Below are 23,089 nucleotides of genomic sequence, written 5' to 3'. Positions count from 1 at the left end.
AATTATACCCCTGAAGCCATTGAAATGCAGTCTGGCTTTTGGCCACTCCCAAGGCTTTAATCCATTCCAGTCCAGACTCCATGGGAACTGGGCTGAAATGCTATGTTTTGTAAGGAAATAGCCTTTGAGCTTATAATCTCTTTGGGGTCCATTTTAGCCTCTTGGACCAGCCTGGGTTCAGAGTGGCAACTTCTGGAATCACTCTGCTTTCAAACACAGCCAAGGACCCACCCTACTTTGTGTTGGAACGCTGGAATAGCCTTAGGATTCAGAGAAAATCCTTTCTGTGGCATGAGCACTGTCACACGCCAGCCCTGACGCCTGCAGCTGAATCGGCAGGCTGCCCACCCCGGGACCTGCCACGATGTTTGTCACCTGACGGCATCTCTCGGCACTCAGGCTCAATAAACCATAGTCATGGACTTGGAGAAACCACGTGGCTGGTCGGTATATACACTGAACAAATCACCTCTTTTGGCCTCATTTTCTTTGTAAACTAAAGCGGTCACATCCATCGTGAAAGATGAAGGGGTTGAATCTAACATGGTCTGGCTCTGGGCCTCTTAAAAAGATTCCATCTGCCGAAGAAAAATAACCCTCTTTGCCTTTATTTTTAAAAACTTCCAGTGCGCAGGATTCTACTTACTTCCATACAAACCCAGTTACTAATATGCCTGACTGTCAGCAAGCTCTCTGCCTCCACCCCGGCTCTCTCTCCTGATCACACAGTTGCCACTGGCTTTCATCAGGTGTAATAAGCCTTCGGGAAGCGCGGCGAGGGAAACGGAGAGCACAGATTGCACAGGGGGGCTTCTCTCGCGTGTGCAGCACAGCATCGCCCGCGCACTCTCGTGTCCTCCCAAAGCTGAGAAAATCGAGGATGCCAAGCGTATGGAAAGACGTGCTGCTGCTGTCCAAATGGGAAAGGCGGGTGGAGAAAATCATTTAGAAAAAGAGGCTGAGGGAAAAGAGAAAATCAAGCCCAATGCAACAGCTGCAAACAAGAAGCCCGGGAAACGGTTACCTTGGATGAACTCGGATTTCCTGCTCACAGAAGGCAGGGTCCGGTTGAGTCCCAGGATCCTGTCCAGGTGGAAGGCAAACACCTCGCTCATGTCCAGAGGCTGCTTGAGCAGCCCGCAGGGGCTGGGGCCGCAGGCGGGCCCCGCGGGCCGGCCGGTCCCCTGCAACACCAGCAGGCGCGCTCTGCTCCTGGGCCAGGCCGGCTGGAGACCCGCCACCGTGCCGTCGGCCAGCAGGCGCATCCGGCCGATGTCTTCTCCGCTCAGCCACGACGGGGCGCTCTCGCTGTAGATCCTGATGTTGCTTTCCTCGGCCCGGGGCAGCTGCACATCTGCGTCCCCACCTTGCGCTCCCACACCCTGCATCCACCCCCAGGGTCGCTCCCCAGCCTTGGCCAGGTTTCCTCCCCGGACGTGCCCGGGCACTTCAGCATCAGCTGCCCTTGCAGCTTCCTGAGCCCGAAGGGACGGTCCGACCAAAGTCCCGGGTCCCGGGGCCTGAGAAGCCACCGCATACTTCTTCCTGCGCTTGGGTTTCACGGTGCCACGGATGCTGGCGGGCTTGCTGCGCTTGGAGCGCAAGGTGATGTACACCACGTTGGGCTGCAGCGTGGTCCCATTGCCCTGGGACTCGGGAGGGGCCAGCGTGCCATCCAGGGGTATCTCAGGGAAGGGGGCCTCGGCGGTGGCCCGGCTCCAGTGCGGCCCCTTGCGCGCGCGCCCTCCGTGCGGGGCAGAGGCGCGCCCCACCTGGCTCACCAGGAAGCCCAGGTAGATGGCGCAGGCCGTACCCAGCAGGAGGTTCCTCCTGGTCCTGGGGCGCCGGCTGCTCCAGAGTTTCCGCACCCTCGGGACGCACAGGGAGGAGAGGAACCAGTTTATGAGTTGCCCTGGCTTGTCCGGACAGCTCATTTCTGAGCTTCGTCCACATGCTGCACAGAGTTTAAAGTCTGCCGTTGGCTCCTTCTGGCATGATGCATGGTTTGCTGAACGCAGCTGTCGCCTCCACTCAGGTGTCTACGTGGTCTCCAGTGGGTCGAGGAGGAAGTTAAGGGCCGGTGATGGAGCCGGGCAGGCTTCTGACACTGGCCACAACAGACCTTCTAAACCCCGACAGCCTCCCCGAGGAGAAGTCTGGCTAGTTCCTGGGAATGAATGGAAACAGAGCGAACTGAGTCACAGTCTCAAACTCGGTCAGTTCCTCCACAAGAGGAAAGAAAAACGCGGAACCTTTTCCTTTCATCACTATCACCACGAAATGATTTTTTAAGTGAGGTTTAAAAAAAAAGTAGAAACAAGATAGATGTATAGATTTGATATTCAGTTTCAATTAGTGAAAACCAACCACCAAAATCCAAGACTATTTTATAACTTGTAGCTAGAGTCATTTAATTTGATCCTGAAGGAAAAGCATTAAAATTGGACAAATCCAGGCTTTTCGTTTTGAAATTCAGAAATAATTTAAGAAAAGTAACCACAGGTTTTAGAAATCTGTAGCTACCTTCTATTTATTTTTAAAAGTCCTGCTTTAACTAGTTGGACGGAAGCACCAAGTATTAACATTCAAATTCAGAAACATATTCTCTTAATCGTATGGTACAGTCTTTTCTTCATAATATATTCCATTATCTTACTTTAAGGGTTCTCATAATACAAAGGCATACATGCCCATGTATCTCGGAAGCAATTACGTTTATTCAGTCACACACACACACACACACACAGAAACACACACACACGTAAACACAAAACACACATCTAACTGTTCTTTATTCCTTTTCTTTTCACCAAAGTCAGCTGAAAGAAGAGAACCAAAAGCCCTCTAGCTCTACTTTTTCACATTATTAAAAAGAAGAACTGGTAAAAAGCAACCTTACTTACACAGCTGGCCCCGTGCTTGGCCCCAGGAAGAATGCAATCCCTGACTCTAATGCAAAGAACTATTAAAGGCTGAGGCATGTAAGTAGAACATATTTCATGGTCAAGAGTGTTCCACATTTCAAATATTTCAGCTCTGCTTTCAAAGCTCCCTTGAAAACTCCTGATTGCAAAGCAAAACGGGTACTTGTTCACTGGCTGCTGACAACCCACTTTTAAGATGTGTAAGGGTTTCTTTTTTTTTAATATTGTAAAAAATAAACTTTAATTTTAAATTCTGGGGGAAAAAAAAAGCAAATGCCGTATTTTTCCACTTATTTTTAACTCCTGGGAGCCCTCTAGTGTCCTGCATGGAAACAGACTCAGAAGTGTCAGTCTTTTTGGTGTTAAAAAGCATTAGAGAGTGTTCGCTTAGCAGCAGTGGAATAAACACCTCATGAGGTGAAGGCATTCACCTCTCTGTCCATCCCAGCCACCGGGGATTAGAGCAGCAACGTTGCCAGGGACTTACCTTTCCATCCTGGCTGTGTCCAGAGTAACACTGGCCTCCCACCGCTTCTGAGAAGGGAAGGCCCAGAAGTTCAGAAAAAGGCAAGAAAGGGTTAATGCAAATGAAGGAGAAAAAAGAACAGGCCGATAAGAGTACACATCGGTGGGAAGAGACGTTTATAGTGTGCCGTTGCCCGGTGCAACAGTTCACAAAAAAGAAGTTGTGGATTCTCCCTGATTGGAGGTTTCTTTTAAAAACAGGTTAGTGATTGCTTTAGGTGGCTTGCATGTCCGGGCACAAAGGCAGGGGTTGATGACCTCCGGGTCTCACTTAGACTTATTGTTTTTGCTTCTACAGCAAATAGAGTCTAGAAGGCACGCAGGCAGGCAGGGGCCAGGGAATGTTTTCCCCACAGGAAAAGAAGGTTGTTATGGGGGCGTGGGGGCAGGGAGTGGGAATTAGAGAATGGTGTGTAATTGTAAAAAGACTATATTTAACAATGCGGAAAAGATCAAGGCATTGGAATACGTGTAGAAGGAAAGGATAAACTTCCAAGTGATCAAATACCAGAAATTATACTAGAACTGTTCCTGTAGCTCTCAGACTCAGACCATGCTTCCTAGAAGCACCCATAGATTCTGGCTAAACTGCATGAGAACTTGAGCATCAAACTGATATCCTTTGTTCTCCAATACTCTTTGTTTAATTTTATTTTATATTGGAGAATAGACGATTAACAATGTTGTGTTAGTTTCAGGTATACAGCAAAGTGATTGTTATGTATATACATGTATCTATTCTTTTTCAAATTCTTTTCCCATTTAGGTTATTACAGAATATTGAGTAGAGTTCCCTGGGCTATACAGTAGGTCCTTGTTGGTTGTCTGTTTTATATATCGTAGTGTGTATATGTTAATTCCAAACTCCCAATCTATCCCTCCCTACCACCTTCCTCCCTGGTAACCATAAATTCATTCTCTAAGTCCGTGAGTCCGTTTTGCAAATAAGTTCATTTGTATCATTTTTTTTTTTAGATTCCACACATAAGTGATATCATATGATATTTGTCTTCCTCTTTCTGACTTACTTCACTTAGTGTGATCATCTCTAGGTCCATCCATGTTGCTGCAAATGGCATCATTTCATTCTCTTTTATGGCTGAGTAGTATTCCATTGTAAATATGTACCACATCTTCTTTATTCATTCGCTGTTGATGGACATTTCGGTTGCTTCCATGTCCTGGCTCTTGTAAACAGCACTGCAATGAACATTGGGGTGCATGTATCCTTTCAAACCATGATTTCCTCCGGATATATGCCCAGGAGTGGGATTGCTGGATCATATGGTAGCAATACTCTTAAAGCACACTTCCATGAGCCCAGAATTATCTTCTAGATAGTAAATATTAACTTTTTGAAAGGAAACGATAACCAAGCCAGTTTGTAAAACTATCTTGCTATTTTCAGTATTCAGAAGAATAACTGACCTGAAGTCTTTAAAAAGTAAAAGTAAGCCTTTGGCAGAGGCCAGGTTCTACTAAGCAGAAAACTCTGCTAGCTGTTTCCAGAGGTTTCTTTAGCGGCGAAATGCTTAGGAAGTAGATAAGAGTTGTCTGGCTTCGTAAGCTTGGTGGACTCCTCCTCTCGCCCCCTGACACCTCACTGAACTGCTTGGGGGCCCTTCTCCCAGCCCTGGCATCTGACAGGGAGTCACCACTGCCGAAGGGGAAGGTCTCTGGTAGAATTAGGAACGAGCTCATGGAATCATGGGTGTAGCTAATATATTGATATTACAAATACACTGGATAAACAGGGCTCAGCAGATAGAAAACAATTTGAATCATTCTTCCCACTGCCTATTCAAACCCACTCTGGGCACTAGTAGCCCTTTTCAACTCCTTTGGATAAAATTTCAGGCATAATTTCTGTAGTCCGACTTTTTAAAATTTCTCCATCGTTTGAGCCGCAGACACACACATACACGCACATAAGCGAATCAACAGTTAGATTCTCTGTAGTAGTCGCGATGTTCACATTTCTTTTATGTTTACAGCATTTCCCCTCTCGGGCAGCTTGCTGTTCCTCAAAAAAGTATGGCCAAGGGCTTCCCTGGTGGCGCAGTGGTTGAGAGTCCGCCTGCCGATGCAGGGGACACGGGTTCGTGCCCCGGTCCGGGAGGATCCCACATGCCGCAGAGCGGCTGTGCCCGTGAGCCATGGCCGCTGGGCCTGCGCGTCCGCTCTAGGGGGGAAGGTGTAGTCACTTTGAAGATCGTGGCCTCTCTGGCTGGCTGTCGATGTCTGCTCAGCCCCTTGGAATCTGGCAGCCCACTATTCTGCGGAGATCACCTTGTTTCTTCAGGCCCTTTTCTTGGAAAGCATTTGAAATAACCAGCAGGCTGGCTTTCTCACTTGGGCCTGTGTGTATCGCCCACAAATGGTCCAACAGACACAGTCACATCCTCTGCCTCAGCAACCTCAGGCTCCCCAAGACAGCAGCCGCCTTCCCAGGCACAGGGATCTCACATCACACTTTGGAATGTGCAACCATTCCCATCTGTTGCTCAAGGTCACGGCTGAAACTGAACAGAAAGGTATTTTCTCCTGTCAGGTATCATGGGGCTCCAGAGCGAAGTTCCATTCAGTTTTAGAAAAATAAGCCTGAATTCCTTCAGTGAGTCACGGTTTGAAAATTTGTTGTCACGATATGATATTCACATACACCACGTGAGGACACATGGAGCACTCAGAATACTTGTTACTGCTCTGAATATTATTAGCTCAGAGAGACTGATATGATAATATTACCTCATGCCTAAAGTATTCTCTCTCCATTAAAAAATAGATCTATGAGCAAAACAAAGTGTAAAGGTAGACGATAAGACAATGGTGTGGCCCATTAAATAACCGGGAATTTTTTATATCTTTATGGAGAAGTAACATGGGTTTGTGGCAATGTTCCATTTCTTTTTCTTTCTTTTTTTTTTTTGGCCATGCCATGCACCTTGTGGATCTTAGTTCCCTGACCAGGGATTGAACCTGGGCCCCTGCAGTGAAAGAGCTGAGTCTTTTTTTTTTTTTTTTAACATCTTTATTGGGGTATAATTGCTTTACAGTGGTGTGTTAGTTTCTGCTTTATAACAAAGTGAATCAGTTATACATATACATATGTTCCCATATGTCTTCCCTCTTGCGTCTCCCTCCCTCCCACCCTCCCTATCCCACCCCTCCAGGCTGTCACAGAGCACCGAGCCGATATCCCTGTGCCATGCGGCTGCTTCCCACTAGCTATCTACCTTACTATGTTCGTTAGTGTAATCACTGGACCACCAGGGAACTCCCTAATGTTCTATTTCTTGACCTAGATGATATTTATTTGGGAATAATTCCTTGGCTATCCATTTACTATTTCTGCACTTTTCCGTATATATCTTATCCTTTAATAAAACTGAAAGAGGTGGTGGGTAAACAAATATTTATTTAACAAATATTTTTTTATTTATTTTTATTTATTTTATTTTTATTTTATTTAACAAATATTTATTTAACAAATATTCATTTATATTCTTTATATTGTGGATATAGCCGTTATACCCCCATACAGAAAGGGAGTGAGAGAGTAACAATGTTTCACATCTTTTTTATTTACAATGAAGAGGTCCTGATACTTTCGTCATTCAAGAATTAAATTAAAAACTTGAAGAACAACGAAATCACTGAAACTTTGAAGAATAGATGCCTAGGTCCCATCCAGCTCCCCAGAGGTTCTCCTTTAATTGCTGTGAGGAGCGGCCCAGAAATCCATGGTGTGAAAAATGTCCAGTGTGCAGGGTTATGATTCACTCTTCTAAAGGTTAACTGGCTAGTTTCAGAGGCAAATTAACAGCTTTTCACAGTCAAGTGACACGCGTTAGGTTTTACTGTCAGGGAAATAATCTTTAAATCCTTCAGTTCTTCCAAGGGAAAGACCCACGTGTGGAAAGGCTGTTTCTCCTTCAACCTGGGAGAAGTCCAGGACCAGGGCCGACAGTAGGAAGGACTCTCCTTTCCCCATGTCTGTCAGGTGTACTGTTTGCTGCTACCGTGGGAACAAGCTCACCCACCAGAGGATTACGTAAGGGCTCCAGTCACTGAAGACCTAAGTATAAGCTTTTCCTTGCTGTGGTTGACCCAGACTTGTTACGTAGGCTATAGACCCACAGATGGATACTCTATCCCTGGTCTGTGCTGTCCAGACCTGCCCCCAGGGTCCCTAACACTTGCCCACCATCCTCCTGAACTATAGGACCCACAGCTCTCTTAGAATCATAAGCCTGGCCTTAGCCTCGGTTCTTGGGTCTGACCTCTGACCTGCTTGTCATGAGGAATTTGCTAGTACTCTTGCTACCCATCGTAACAGCAGGCCTGGGCGGGACCAAGCTGGCCTGACCTGCTTCTGAAACTCTCTTAGCCTGATAAGCTTTGAAATTTTGTTACAAAGGGGTTTAATTGGTACCAAGAAGTTGGTGGTTCCTTCAGTAGTGCTTAGATCTGTCTTTAAAACCTTATAAAGAAGTTACACGTTTTGTGTTATGTGTTGTAGAGATACGTGCACTTTTATCTGACACTGATGACACACTGCTAAGGACATTTCTCCTATTGACCCATGCCACCACACCTAGTCTAAATAGAAGTACTTTCAAAGAAAACCCCATGTCTTCTCAAAGCTAGACTTGCCGGGCTTCCCTGGTGGTGCAGTGGTTGAGAGTCCGCCTGCCGATGCAGGGGACACGGGTTCGTGCCCCGGTCCGGGAAGATCCCACGTGCCGCGCAGCGGCTGGGCCCGTGAGCCATGGCCGCTGAGCCTGCGCGTCCAGAGCCTGTGCTCCGCAACGGGAGAGGCCACAGCAGTGAGAGGCCCGCAAAAAAAAAAAAAAAAAAAAAGCTAGACTCACCCATCTATGAAGCGACACTGAGTGTCCTAGGTCCATCTCTCACGTGTGACCAAGAGAGCACCAATAGGCCTATTTCCAGGGGATGCACAGGCTGGCCTTTCACTGCATTGGGTCTCCTCCCCTCTGTCTACTGTTATATCTGGTGAAGAGTAACCTCGCCTTTTCCCGGTGTAGAAATCTCCCACAACAATCCCTTTAGCCTCATCTCCCTAGGAATGTTGGTTCCGTTTATTTAAAGTTGTGTTTGTGTTAGGATGGTCCCACCACATGCCCAGAAACTGAGCAATGTTTCCAGAAACACAGCATAGTATAGGAAACAGGTAAAATATATGACAGTCAAGTTGACACATATTGGAAGCAACAGATGTTTGTAGGGTTGTCATTTCACTTCTAGATAATTAGATGATCTATGCATGTGATAATAGTCAGCATCTGTTTTATAATTCTAAAACCCAAGAACACACAGACTCATTGTGGAGTACAGAGAAAGTAGGTTAAGTCTGAGGCAAGTTCCTTCTAAAAGCCCCAGACAGTCTAGACAACTAAGTTTCTCTGTTTCAGCCGTGGATACTGAAGGCCTCAATTCTCTGTTTCCAACCCACACTCCCAGGGAAGCCAGGACGGACAGACACGCTGGCCCTGGGTCGTTCTTGTCTTAGGACAGAACGCCCCAAGCAGCAGTGGTTTTCAGCCTGTGTGGAGGGATGAAGATGGGATAAAGCACTCTCAATCCTTAGGCTCCTTGCAGGAAACTAGTGCAGAGGAAGGATCTCTCCTCTCCTCCCCGAAAGCAAGTTGGTGTCAAAGAAATAAGCTGCTGGTGGAGTACAAGTAAAGGAAGGAAGGCCCCCTGGCGATCCTAGATTAAATTGGGCACATTAGAAATGGAGCTATAAATAAACACCTTAAAAGGACAGGAAAAGAAGACAGAGAGAAATCTGGGGTCGTTTTTACACTGGTGTCTCGTTTTGAAACTCAGTTGTGTTCCCCACGATGGTTCAGACATGTGTGACACATCTGATAAATTGTTGGGCTCTGAAAACCACGCACACACGGTTATAAATTGATAAAGAAACTGGATTAGAAGACAGAATGTGTTAGTGTCCTGTATCTGGCCCGTCCACCCTATGCATTCAAGCCCCAGGAAAGAACTACAGGCAAACCCTGATGGAGGGATTTTCATGTTTTATTCGGAGACACAGAGGCCCTAGCAGTACACACTGGTTTCCAGGCAGGAAATGGGGTGCAAGGTCAGGGAAGAGCCCATCCTCCCCGTCCCACTTCCAGGCGTCGGCAGTTTGCCAGTGGGCAGCTGAGAATCCCTAGACCAGTGGTTTTCAAACTCTGGCCTTGGACCGGCAGTATCAGCTCCACCTGGGAATTTATCAGAAATGCAAGCCTTCAACCTCACTCCAGATCCGCTAAATTAGAAAATCTGGAGGAGAAGCCACGTAATCTGTATGGTAACGAGCCCTCCAGTTTTCTGATGCATGCCTATGCTTGAGACCCATTGCCCTGGTGGACAAGCCCCAAAAAGAATGGGACAGGCCAGGAAGAGGAGAGGAAAATGCCAAAAGAGGAAGGATAAAGTAAGAAATTCAGAAGGCTCAAAACCACGTTATGTGAGGCCGCTCTGTACCTCTTCTCCCTTTATGAAGAGTGTTCTATTTCCTCCCAGACATTGCATCCATTGGATTAGAACACACAGAGAACAGGTTACAACACATACTCTGCCACTCGCCTTCACCACCCAGCCCTACGATTCGAGCCCCTTGCTCAAGGCAAGGCCATAACCTGTAAATACCGGGAAAAGAAGAAATTGGAGAGAGACTCTGCCATTCACAATCCATGGAATGAAAACCAGGAGCCCTCGTGGCTGAGTGTGGAGGAAAATCCCAGAAAGAAATCAGATCCTCTACAGGCCATCACCAGTTCTGCGTCCATAAAGTACCTTCTACAGGAAAATCACAGTGGTTTCCGAAAGGCAGTCCTCAGGCTCCCATGGCCACATGTAATGTGTATTGTAGCCAAAAATTATAAGCCAAAGAACTTTGGTAAGAAGCTTGGAATGGGTTCTGCAGTTGAAAAGGTGAACAGATACAAAGCACTGTACACGTAGAAGAAAATCAATTATTTTTATAAGAATGAACATGTTGCTTCTCTAAATAAAACACACCCCAATTATTTCCCTACAGGAAATAACCAATGCTTTGGTTCAAAAGGCACATTATTTTGCAGGTCTTTGGGGTATGAAGACAACCTTGATTGAGGTCATCACCAGCTCAAAGGCAATGCTCTTTGCTTTACCTTTGCACTAATTACTTAGGACATAGAAACAGCCAGACAGTAGAGCTGATGCCAATAATTCTGCATTTAAATTCAGTGGAGCTGAGGGACTGGTAAACAAAATACTCTTTCTTACCTCAGCGAGGTGCTTTTGGCAGGTGCTGTGGACTGAATGTTGTCTCTCCTCAAAATTCACATATTGAAACTCTAGTGGCCAATGCGATGGTGTTTTGAGATGAGGCCTTCGGGAGGTCGTGAGATCATGAAGGTGATGCGCTTGTGGTGGAGTTAGTGCCCTTGTGAGAAGAGACAGAAGAGCATGCCTCTTCTCTCTCTGCTCTGGGCCGGGTGAGGATACAGCCAGAAGACAGCCACCTGCCAACCAGGGTGAGGGCTCTCAACCAGAGCCTGGCCACGTTGGCACCCCGATCTCAGCCTTCCAGCCTCCAGAACCATGAGAAATGTTTGTTGTTTTAACCACCCAGTCTATGGTAATTTCTTATTACCATAGACTGATTAGCCTGGACTAAGAGACCAAGAAAGTTCATTTTGTTCAATTTCCTCATCTGAAAAACTGGGGTTATTGTATCTAGTTCAAGTGTTGTTCTAACAATTGAATTCTATGTTATATGTACGTAAAGCACTTAGCACAGTGCTCGATCCACAGAGGTCATGGCTTATTCACCTGCTCTTTTTCTTGCAAGGATGACACGGAAGACTGAGCACTCTCTCAGGAGACCATAAGAAAACACCAGTGGGTAAAACATTGATCAACCCTTAGTTTCAGGTTCAAGAACCAGTCATCAATCTTACTGAATTACTAATCCAGCAAATTATCCAGAATTTGAATCACTATTTCCTTCTATACTTAGCAAAGGACTTAAAAGATAATCAGGTGGGCTTCCCTGGTGGCGCAGTGGTTGAGAGTCCGCCAGCCGATGCAGGGGACACGGGTTCATGCCCCGGTCTGGGAAGATCCCACATGCCGTGGAGCGGCTGGGCCCGTGAGCCATAGCCGCTGAGCCTGCGCGTCCGGAGCCTGTGCTGCGCAACGGGAGAGGCCGCAACAGTGAGAGGCCCGTGTACCGCAAAAAAAAAAAAGATAATCAGGTACATTCTGCTGGCTACTTTGGATTCAAACCTTCAGTGATTTTTGCCTTTATTTAAAATTAGTCTCTGGTAACCGCTGGGAGGCTACAGTCAGGAGATCTTTAGCAATGTAATTGACATCACGGGGCGTTTGTCATACAAGGTATTACGGTGTGGATCACACCGGGAAGGACTTCCCCTCGGGTGATTTGACATCTTCCAGCTGGTTAGACCTCCAGAACAATATTACCAGAACAATAATGACTGATGACAGAAGTATAAAACTCTAATATTCGTTTTACTTTTCTTAATAGTAACACCTCATAGGGTTGGTGTGAGGATTAGATGAATTAATAAATAAAAGCCCTTAGCACACCAAAAAGAAGTTAACTCAGTCATTACCAGGACACTGTGGTGGGGAAAAATAGACCTTAGAAATGTTTACTTATCATGGCCAGAAAGAGATTCAGAGTTGACCACCGCCTTTTGCTCACAGCTCACGGGAGGAGTCACCGAGTTGTTGGATGGTTTTAAACAGTCCTTCTCCAGGCAGGTTTCTCCCCCCTATGCAGACACTTGTAAGGGGTTATCAGAGCCTGAGGTGTCTGTTGCCGTATCTTTAGACTCCTACATTAGTCTTTTTGCTTTTTTCATTTAAAATATCCTTGCAGCAAGTACTTTGTGACAGGCACTGTCGAGTTCCTTTGGATGTAGCTGTGGAGAAGAGGGTTGACCTTCTTCTAGGATCTCGCCGTCAAGGGGAGTTTGGGATCCCATCTTCCAGGCCAGGCTCCCCAAGAGCTTTCAGCTCTGTCTGTTCTCCACCCTCTTCCCCAGCCACCACCTTAGGACCTTCCCAGACATAACGTCTGGTTTCAGACCCAAATTCTTCCCATCCTGTCTGGTCTCAACACAGTTAAGCAGATCCCTCCTACACACAGCCTCAAATACGACAATTCTAATCAGGCCAAATTTGCCATCTGCCAAGTGGCAGAACGAGACTTTGATTAGTTTTATAGATTATTCATTTTAGCTTGATGAAGAATTCAACTACCAATCTGTCGTAAGTTTCAAACCAAACCAAAGCTTATTTTCACTTATTGGACCTTGGAAAAAAAGACATTGTCCTTCTCTTTAAGAAAAAGAAAATCCTTTAAAATTAGTCGAATTTTAGCTAACAGGTGAATAACTTTCCCTCTAAAATATATTAATTTTTAAATAAATTTTAAAACATTTAAAAGATGAGTATGGAACTTCAACAGCTGAAGCTTTTAACTGTCTGAGAAGCTTAGTGAATCTAAGTTCATCACTAAACATTTTATCACTTTTCTAAGTTTTCCACAGAGAACACAGTTCAAGAATAAAATGTGTAACTTCTGCTTCAGCATTGTGTCAGAGGCCGTTACTCTCAAAGACCTTCGTACTTTAAACCTAGACTCAGGACAAATAAGGAAAAACATATAACCACTGTTTGCAAGTTCTCTAAAAGAAACAATTCTCAAATTTAAATTTTCCACAAAAGAATATCAGTTTATATGAGATGACTATCAGAAATCACCAATATTCAAAAAAAAGAGAAATTTTAGAATTAGAAACCAAAGATAAATTTAGTATCTACTATATAAATAATGTTTAAGGGACAACAAAGTGAGCATGCAATAAGAGGGGATTCAAAATGATTGAGCACATATTTAAAAGAAATTTTAAAGTAACATTTAGAAATGAAAATAGAAATTAAAACTCAATGGATACAATTTTGAGCCCTGGGCCCAACAGTGTAGCTTATACTGAATGAAATCTTCTACCAAAAATAACTTTAAAAGTTGTAAACACATATAAGCAATCCTTTGAAGGCCTTGGAGAGCCAGCACAAATGGTTTGCAGCAGCTGGAATCCCTAGAAAGGGATACACGCAGGGGACTCGCGTCACCTCAGAAGTCTCCCGTGGGCATCTTCCAACTTGTGGCCAGGGCAACAAGGGCCCGAGAAGAAGGCAGGGATCTCACGGGCCGAGACACATGTGGGGTCCGCGAAGCCAGAGGCGCTGGGTTTGAGGAGAGAGGATCGTCACAGACGGTGACCCCAAGTCTGCCTTTGCCTTTCCCTCACACGGCTGGGCACGTGGCTGGGCAACCTTGGGCCGTGAGTGTGCAGAGCAGGCCTGAAGAAGGGCAGGAAGCAGCACCCATTGTCGGGGTCAAAGGTAAGGGCCAGGTGCTCCATGGGGTCCACCAGGGGCTGCGAACCGGAGGTCAGGAACTGCTGAACCAATAACTATAGTAAATGACTTTGAATTATCCCTGGAGCTGCGTGTGATATTAATCCCATACAATCCCTAACCTCCTGACTGCTACACGGTGGGAAACGCTTAGAATGGTGTTGGGTAGACGAGTAAAGCATCGTTATAATCACAGTAGGTTTTTTTCTATTGTCCCCATAAAACCATGAGAGCCTGTAAGAGAGAGAGAGTCCTGACATACCTCTGTGCCTTCAGATCCTACTCGTGGCTGACATACGATCAGGATTCTACAGCTTCACATTCATGCACCTGAATGAATGGGCAAATAAAATAATAGTTGATTCTCCTCAAAACTATATTTGTCACCAACCATTCCTGTAATTCTCTTTTTTTTTAAGTCTAGTCTTTTGAATTTATTTTATTTTTGGCTGCGTTGGGTCTTCATTGCTGCGTGCGTGCTTTCTCCAGTTGCAACGAGTGGGGGCTACTCTTCCTTGCCATACACGGGCTTCTCATCGCAGTGGCTTCTCTTGTTGTGGAGCACAGGCTCTAGGCATGTGGGCTTCAGTAGTTGTGGCACATAGGTTCAGTAGTTGTGGCACGTGGACTCAGTAGGTGTGGCTCGTGGGCTCTAGAGCACAGGCTCCATAGTTGTGGCACACAGGCTTAGTTGCTCCGCGGCATGTGGGATCTTCCCGGACCAGGGTTCAAAACCGTGTCTCCTGCATCGGCAGGCGGATTCTTAACCACCGTGCCACCAGGGAAGCCCCCATTCCTGTAATTCTTAAAGCATATTGTAGTTGCAATAATATTTGTACAACACCTCATTTTTCAACCCCACCCTGCATGGTTGTAAGTTTTACCTATTGCTTTTTTGTGGTCCTTTCACTTGATTTCAACACATTACTGATTATATTTAGAGCTGCTATTAATACAGACTTCAATTGCTGTCCTGTTTTTCCCCTTGAGCAGTGAAGCAGTTGCCATGGAAACAGAATCCAATACCTCTCTCTAGAGCTTCACATCAATGCAGTTTGATGAGAGGAACTCACACACCACCTCCTACCTCTCTTTTATAAGTCTAAAGCTCTATTACCTCCAAAAGATGCAAGTCATCACAGGGGTGAGGCACCTTTGATGAAGTGTGGGTTTGACAGCTTGTCCAAGAAGATGTATCAGAGCTCTCATCTGGAAATAATTCCCTAATCAGAGTTAGAGAAAGTTATTAATGCTTGAATTGACCAAAAAACTCCAAGTCACAAGGTAGATTTTATTTATAGGTCGGAAGAAGGATCATTTTAATTGACAGCACACGATCAGCACAAAGTCACAGACTCATAACCACATTACCTGGTGATTATGTGGTGGAAGCATCATTCCCCCCAACTCCACCTACACAAAACGTGAGATTTGAAATCTAATCTAGGTGGGCTGATGGGGGAGGGGAGAGTAAGGCCCCAAGCCTCTCTGCGAGGGGCAGCTCCTCTCAGCCAAAGGCGAGGGCAGTTCTCTGGAGGAAGCTGTAGTAGTTCTAAGCTTGAGCTCCTCTACTCTGAGCGGCTGCGGGAGGGCACACTGGCTACGAGAACTCTGTGGGGAACCAGCAGCCTCAGCTGCTGAGTAGAAATGATTGATCACCAAGTCCTAAATCCTCAGTTGGAACAAATTTTCCAAGACCAAGCTTTGACCTTGTCAGCACTCCAGAATCTTTTATCTGGTACCTGGATGTGCTATGATGGAATTTTCTATCCTGTCCTGAGGTGTTTGCACAGAGTCTACCTCTGTGGGTGTATCTCTGAGGGTAACCTGGGTTAACCCAAGGATGTGGTCTGGAGAAAACCAGGATGGGGTGGATGCCGGGGACAAAGAGGCAGCAGCGGAAAGATTACAACACTAGAGCCTACTGTACCATCAAGGACCTAAAGCATAGGGATGTAAGCAAAGCAAGTAGCCAGTGGACAAGCCACATCCAAGTCATCATAGGGGTATTGACTCTTAGGTACTGGCAGCTAACAGCAAGCTCATGGATGAGACACAAAGCCTAAAAGGTACATGTACAGACCAGAACAGGATCAATAGACAGAGATCGGTACCAGAAGAGGAGAAAAGGCAGAAGATGAGGCTGGTCTGTAAGAAAACAGACAGGATCCCATCCTGATTCTGTGCTGAAATCCCAGTAGGTTTTGTTGCGGGATCTTTTCCTTAGTGCAATGTTTTTATATTTGTTTTCTTTTTGATTATCTGCTTGTTTGGTTTATAATCCCGACCTTATCAAGATGAGACCTTAAAGATGACACAGTATATTTGTTCTTGGTGTATGTTTTCTCTGTCTCAAGGAAAAGGAAGATTATCCATGAGCTGGATCAAGGTTGATTCTCCCAAGTGCCTTGGTTGCCACGGTTTTGTTCTTTGCTGTGTTAACCTTTGCCCTCATCCTAAACCCATCCCAGTGTTCCCAAGGAACATTCAATTCCCATCACTTTTCTAGGAGAGGAGGAGGTCAATATTCTTAGTGGAGTGTATTCTACATACCACCAGATTTGGAAATATTTTTTTGTCCAGACTTGCACAGGGTCCCCAGCTCTGATACTGCACAACAAAGCCAGACCACACTTGACCCATGTCTACTCAGGACTCAGGGGCATTCAGGGTTACCAGGTTCTCTGCAGGTACTAGTTGTGGCTGCTATCTTGCCTTCTTCGTACTAAGCCTATTTCCAAGGGACTGGGTACAGATCAAGCTCTTAGTTGATCTGCTTTGGACAAAATTCCTGACCTGCTCCTACTCTACCTCTTACTTGTTTTCTCTGTACAACTTAAACCCCGCCCTTCATGCCTGCCCCCACTGCTTCACTGTGTCCATCTTCCTTCTCCCCTGTTCTTGTTTTAACAATCCTGCTGTACTCCCTACTGCCCCTCCATTCTAGGATGGCTAGGACGGCCAGACTGGATAGACTGAGACTGTATCATGTCCCGGGAGAGCTCAGAGCAAAGCCAAGGCCACTGTAAAGACACTGGCTTTTACCCTAGGGAATTAGAGAGCCCTGGAGGGTTTTCAGTTGAGAAGCGGATGTGGTCTAAAAATGACTGAAAATCATCACTCTGATTGTTGTTTCAGGAACAGATTGTGGTGGGGGGTGGATCTGCAGACAATCAAAATACCTCTGATTGGGACGATGGAGCCCTGATACATGGTAGTCACAAGAGAGGTGGTAAGATGAGGTCAGATCCAGATGTATATTTTAAAAGGCAAAGTAAAAGGATTTCCTGGAGTTTCGAATCTAGGATATGAGAGAATGAACGGAGCAAGGCTGACTCCACAGGTTTTACTCTGAGCAATTATTTAAATACTCACATACTATTTCAGGGCATCACAACTATTCCAGACATTATTCTAAGCCCTTTACCAATCACAGCTCATGTAATCCTCGGAACAACCCTATGATATAAATGTTACTAGCATCCCCATTTTATGGACGAGGAACTTGATGTACAGATTGCTTAAATGACATGTGAACGTAATTGCCATTAGCTGAGAGGGATCGTCTAGGAGGTGAACAGATTGGAGCAATATAAGGAGTTCGCTCTTCTACTTTTCAAGATCTAGAGAACACTAACCACCCACCTGTCCAGGCTCAGTCCGCCTGTGCTTTCATGGTACACATGTCTTACCTGCAAGTGTTGTGTTAGGTACTGCAGGTTGGCACAGGGCTCCCACAGCTTGGTCTAACTCTGGAAATAGTGGTATGATGGGAAATGTTTCCCAGTCCCTTGGAGGGGGGAGTAGGATTTTCTGAGTATTTGCTGATTTCTGTGTAAATATTCAATTTCAAACAATGTAATTTTATTGAATATGGAGTTTGAGAGAGATGTATACAGTCTCCCATCAGCTGCACCTCACCACTAACTGGAACCTTTATGATAATTTTAAAGGGTTAGTGACTATCTGTCTACCTATCTATCTATCTATCTAACTATCTACCTATCTACCTAGTATTTGGGGCCCCTAAATGAGGAGGAGAATTTATGGTTGGAGACATGGCCAAAGCAGATGGTAAAAGTGATTTAGACTTGAACTAGAGGTTGAAGTATGGATGATAAAGCAAGAATAGACAGAATAAATCCAAGGATGTGGAATTATGAAGGGACTACATAACTATAGGAGAGCTCAGAGGTTGAAATAACTGATTCTTGGCTGATGGCATGAGGGTCCAGAGCAGAGATGACCAGGATGTAAACTGAGGGGACTCCAAGGCAGGTCAGCCAATCAGGAGTCTCTGGAGTAGGTAAAGGAAGAAACTCAGCCAGTGTAGAGAAGAGGCATCAGAGGACCCCGAGAGCCGGCAACAGCAAACACACTCAAGCTTGGTGTCTGCCAAATGACCACTTCTACAAACTGTCTGCCTCTGTATCTCCAGGAGTTCATTTCAAAAAATATTTTTGATGCAGTGTATCTGGGTTGAGTCAAGGAACTATGTGCTTCTTAAAAGCTTCCTAAGTCATTTATAGATAATATCAGGTTTGGAAACGTGTTAAGTACCAAAGACAGAAGGAGTCAGGATATCAAGGAATCCCAAGAGCCAATAAAAGTCACCTAATTATGAGATTAGAGTTTAGGGCCAGGACAGCAATGCCTGAAAGGAATAGGACCCAGGTAACAAGATAACACAGTAGCCAAGTAGCAAGATACATAGGTAGGAGCTGATGCTGAGACCTGGGCACGAGGACCATGTGAGGCATCCTCAGCAAGGGTTCACAAGGGTCCCAAACGTGTCACCAGGAAGTTCTTAACTTCTTGGCAATGGGTCCAAGAGAAAAATGTATTCAGGGAAGTGACATGATCATTTCACTTTCACAGAAGGATGGTGGGCAGAGTGCAAAGAAACAAGACTAGAAGTAAGAAAACTAACCAAGGGGGAAATCAAACAAAAGATGATGAAGGCGTGAACAATGGCTGTGACCATAGGAATGGAAGAGTGAGGTTGGTTTTAGAGACATTTCAGAGTTAGAACTGCCATAGGATATCTGATTGGATATGGAGAGGGAGGGATAGGGGGAAATGGAGGATAATTCTCACATTTCTGGATAAAGGGAGAGGAGGAATAGGGAGAAATGGAAGAGGATCCCCACACCTCCAACTAGGGCGATCTGGTAAACAGCATGCTGCAGGGAGATAAGCACCTAAGAAGAAAAACAGAGATGAGATCAGGACTCTTGGTGGCAAATAGGAGGAAATAACTCAACTGGCTCAGACAAAAAATGGCTTTTCTTGTTGCATGGAATCAAAGAAAGGCTTGAACCAGCAACGATGTCGTGAACTGTGGTAGCTACTATGCTGTCTTCTCAGAATGTATTTTCATATCCCTTCTAATCACAGTCTCCAGGTTTCGAGTACAGCTACGTCTGACATACTCACAGACACAGGAGAAGTGGATGAGCAAGGACTGGCCGGTCAGAGTGCCCCACACTTTTGGCCAGAGTGACCAACTCAGAGGTGGTCATAAGACGTGAGCTTTTGAACATACATGTCAAGGTGTATAGATACATTATAGTTTTTTACCTGTTTCAGATACTTGAATGCACATTTCAGGTATCTTCACAGAGGTCAGAATGAGGCATGGATCTCATAATACTTTAGAAAGTATATTAAAAATGAATAACCAAATCACTGAAATCAGAGACATTTTGACTTGAGAACTAACACTACCACTGATGCGCCGTGTGGATCTGAGCAAATCAACCTTTGAACCTTGCTCAGCCTCGTCACCCATCAGATGGAGGTAATAATAGCGTGTAACGCTCCCAGTTGGTCTAAGAACTGAACAAAATAATGCAGAGAAGGGTCTTCATGCAGTCCCTGCCTATGGTAAACACTCCATAATTATTATTTATCATTAGTATCATTATCCTCCATCCAGAAGTCTTCATTTTAGGGCCCTACTAGTGACCTTCTCTCCTGACTTGTTTCTACCCCCCCCAAGCGCCTGCCAGCTCTTGTCAGAGTACCCATCAGCACACCCCTGACCTTGCCCCACTGTCCTCCCACCACAGGTGTCATGTTGCCTCCCTCTTACCCTGTGAATCCATCAACTGGAAACGCTGTTGAAGAAAAACCACACGTTCACACCAACAAGCAAGTGGAGAGGCCATGTACGTTCACAGGCGGGCACGGTAAAGATTATGTACACGACAGGTATCATGGCTAAGCCCTGGGCTCAAGAGATTTTATATTTTTGATGAGTAAAATCAAGTAAAACTTTTAATTAAATGTGATACTAGGAGAAGTTTTTGGTCTCCAAAGATGGAGAGTTTAAATTACTTCGTTTTTAGAAAATCAACAAATGAGCCCTTTGACCACACACACTTAAGACAAGTCCTTTGTCTGTGACAAAGTTGCAGTGACCTGTAGACTGAAGTCAGGTGTTGTGGTTTGATCAGTCACCATGTAAGGTAGAATGAATTCCATCTCTGAGAATATTGACATCCTTTGTTTATTGTTATTATTGGTTGATTTGTTTATTTGATTCTGTTTTGTTTGAAGCATTGAGAATCACGTGCAGGTGATGAAGCCCAGAAGGCAGAAGCTGCTCTGCTGAGAGACCCAGCAGGAGCAGAACCACTTCAAGGCCCAGAGGACATCATGGTGAGGAGAGACTTCCTCCGAGCTTCTTCTAGAACTAACGGTGCCCAGCACCTCAGGAGCTGCAGCATCATGAGCACAGCGGTGGTGCCACATTCATCAGTCACGGCAGCAAGAGGTCTTCTGACGACTGTGATGCTGGTAGCTGGTAACCTAGGGAAACTAGAACAGGAAAAGAAGAAGATGAAAATGTCACACGGGCCCCATGATCACCTGGGAGGCTTCCCCTTTGGGGACTGGCAGACGTAATTGCGGGAACTTGGATGCTGAGGTCTTGTAAACATACTGCAGGAGGCATTGTAATTTCAGCTTTAAAAATAAAAGAAGTCGAATTTTATATAAACCAACTGGTGAGGACTTCTTTCAACCTCCTTATATTATGAATTTAAAACATGAGGTACAAACTCCTTAAGTGTCTTGACCAAGATTACCCAGGAAGGGAGAATGACGTATGCATCAAGATTTTGAGCTATAGTATGTTATAATAATATAGAGTAAAAACCTAAAAGTTGGTTTGAATGTAGAGAGTAAATATCTTCCTTACCATTCGTCAATCCAGAATCAGAACTGTAAGTAAAGCCAGGTGAGAATTTATCAGAAAACAGTAATTCTCCCAATACAAGCTGCAGCCATAAAAGGCAGTAACAGCCCAATTCTTGGGGTGACCATGGATTTCATACTGAGAATTCTTATTGTCTGAAATCACGAACTATCAGAAACATTTCTGTTTGACATTATTTCAGTAAAGATAAAACACCAGAGTCTGGTCTGGAGGAGTTTAATCATTGTGATACTCTGAAGCAGCCTTGATTGGCAGTCCATGTGCAGAGTTTCAGCAAGCAGGTCTTGGACACAGCATTTGACATCTACGTTAACTTTGTTTCCAAGGAAAACATAACTGTGGGTTCACTTCACAGGCCAGAATTGATGGTGGCCCCTTTACACGCAGCCTGACTTTTCTTGGAGCCCATCAAAACACCACTTCATTTACACTGCACCTAAAGGCCACTCTTGCAAAATCCCATAGTAACTCTTTTTTTTTCCTTTCTTTGGTGAAACTCCCCATGGTTCCTTGGATGTGCAGTCTCCCACATGGCAATGAGTCAGTAAAGCTGACTTAGTTGGTACACAGGTTTGTCTCTGGTGGTCTTAGGCTGATTGAGCTAAGAAAAGACAATTTCTTATATTTTATTTTATTTATTTTTCAAATTTCTTATATTGTAAATGTCTACTCTTAATTATCTGTATGATATCCTCTTCCATATGCAGAAGTCACGAAATAATCTAATTGCAAAACAGAAAAACGTTTATAGCTTAAACGTTTCCATGCTATAAACATAGAACGTTCTTGAGATCAAAGAGGAAGAAAATCAGTGTTTTAAAAATGAAATACACACATATTTGGTTTTCTTTTGCTTTCCCAAAACCCAGCCTGTGCCTCTTATAATACAACAGTGATCAATAAAGTGTTTTTTCTCCTTAGTTGTATGACTGAGCGACGCTTAGTGACAACAACCAGCATCACTTGAAAGATACTGAAAAGCTTAGAATACTGAAGAATTTCCACAACCTCCTTCCCAGTCCTCATCCTTAACATATGACCTTATTTTCTACTTCACAGAGAATTAGGAAAAGATCAGAAGGGAATGTACACAAGCCTCCAGCACATCTTCGCCACCTCCTGAAGCTGCCCATGTGTACTTTTTCCTGTGTATGACCTTCCTGTGCATCCAACAAGGAGGCCTCCCTCGGCTCTGCACTAGGATCCCATCTGCTTGCACCCACACAAGGACATTGTTCCAGGAATTCTCTCCTTTCTTTTCCCTGGTGGTCCACCCTCAAGACAGCCCTGGATGATCCTCAGTGCTTGGTACCTGCACCGCGATGCAGTCCCCTCTCACACTGAGTCAGGGATGGACTGTATAACCAGCAGAATTCTGCAGAAGCCCCAGTGTGTGACTTCAGATGCCAGGTCATAGAAGACAACGGCACCTCTGCCTTCTCGGAGTTCTCACTGTGGGGAAGCCACACCATGACATGGGGCTACTCATGCAGTCCTCTGATGAGGCCCGTGAAGGGAAACTGAGGTCTCCCCCCAAGCAGTGAGGGCCAACGTGCCTGGCCCATAAGCAAACCTCCTCAGAGGTGGCACCTCCAGCCCATCCACATCTTCAGGTGCCTGGAACCATGGCCAGCATCTCCATGCAGTTTTGGGGGAGACTCTGAGTGAGAACCCCACCCAAGATGCTCCCAAATTCCTGACCCACAGAAACTGTGAGAGAGGACAGATGTCCAGTGTCCCCCAAGGCACTGCATTTGGGATAATTTGTTACACAGCAATAGATAACTAATACATCTCCTGTGATCATAGGACTTGAGCTGCTCCCCATCTTCCCCAGAAGAAAATCCAGAGTCCCCTGTAGGCCTTACGAGGCCCCTCCCATCCTGTTCACCCCATTCTCACCACCCCAGGTCCACCACGGTGACCTCCTTCTCTTCCTCAGAGCCCTGAG

At 45.2% G+C, this 23,089-nt stretch overlaps 1 protein-coding gene and 1 long non-coding RNA gene across 6 annotated transcripts in view; one reads left to right on the top strand and one right to left on the bottom strand.

Moving 5' to 3' along the window:
• The window catches only part of GASK1B (golgi associated kinase 1B), a 44,411-nt gene extending 39,298 nt beyond the window's left edge, over positions 1–5,113 (bottom strand). The window contains exons 1-2 of one of the 4 annotated variants that reach the window (XM_079919719.1): positions 4,478–5,113; positions 1,025–2,167 (exon numbers count right to left, since the gene is read on the bottom strand). In XM_079919719.1, the coding sequence (XP_079775845.1) occupies positions 1,025–1,934 (910 nt within the window). In that variant the 5' untranslated portion in view covers positions 1,935–2,167; positions 4,478–5,113. Of the gene's footprint in view, positions 1–1,024; positions 2,168–2,899; positions 3,100–3,411; positions 3,551–4,477 lie in introns of those variants that run through there. The other 3 variants (XM_079919718.1, XM_079919720.1, XM_079919717.1) reach the window with 3 other exon arrangements.
• Positions 3,541–23,071, top strand: LOC307185450. Of its 2 annotated transcripts, XR_013828084.1 has the most exons (4): positions 3,541–3,650; positions 19,988–20,086; positions 20,478–20,579; positions 22,198–23,071. It is a non-coding gene; the product is annotated as an uncharacterized lncRNA (long non-coding RNA). The 2 variants fall into 2 exon arrangements; XR_013828085.1 differs by lacking the exon at positions 22,198–23,071 and having other exon boundaries at positions 20,478–21,520.
• Positions 23,072–23,089: the final 18 nt, after the last annotated feature.

The sequence above is a fragment of the Stenella coeruleoalba genome (genome assembly GCF_951394435.1).
Source record: "Stenella coeruleoalba genome assembly, chromosome: 4".
NCBI lineage: Eukaryota > Metazoa > Chordata > Mammalia > Artiodactyla > Delphinidae > Stenella > Stenella coeruleoalba.
Note: the sequence above shows the minus strand (reverse complement) of the source record. Positions and strands in the feature narration are given on the sequence as shown.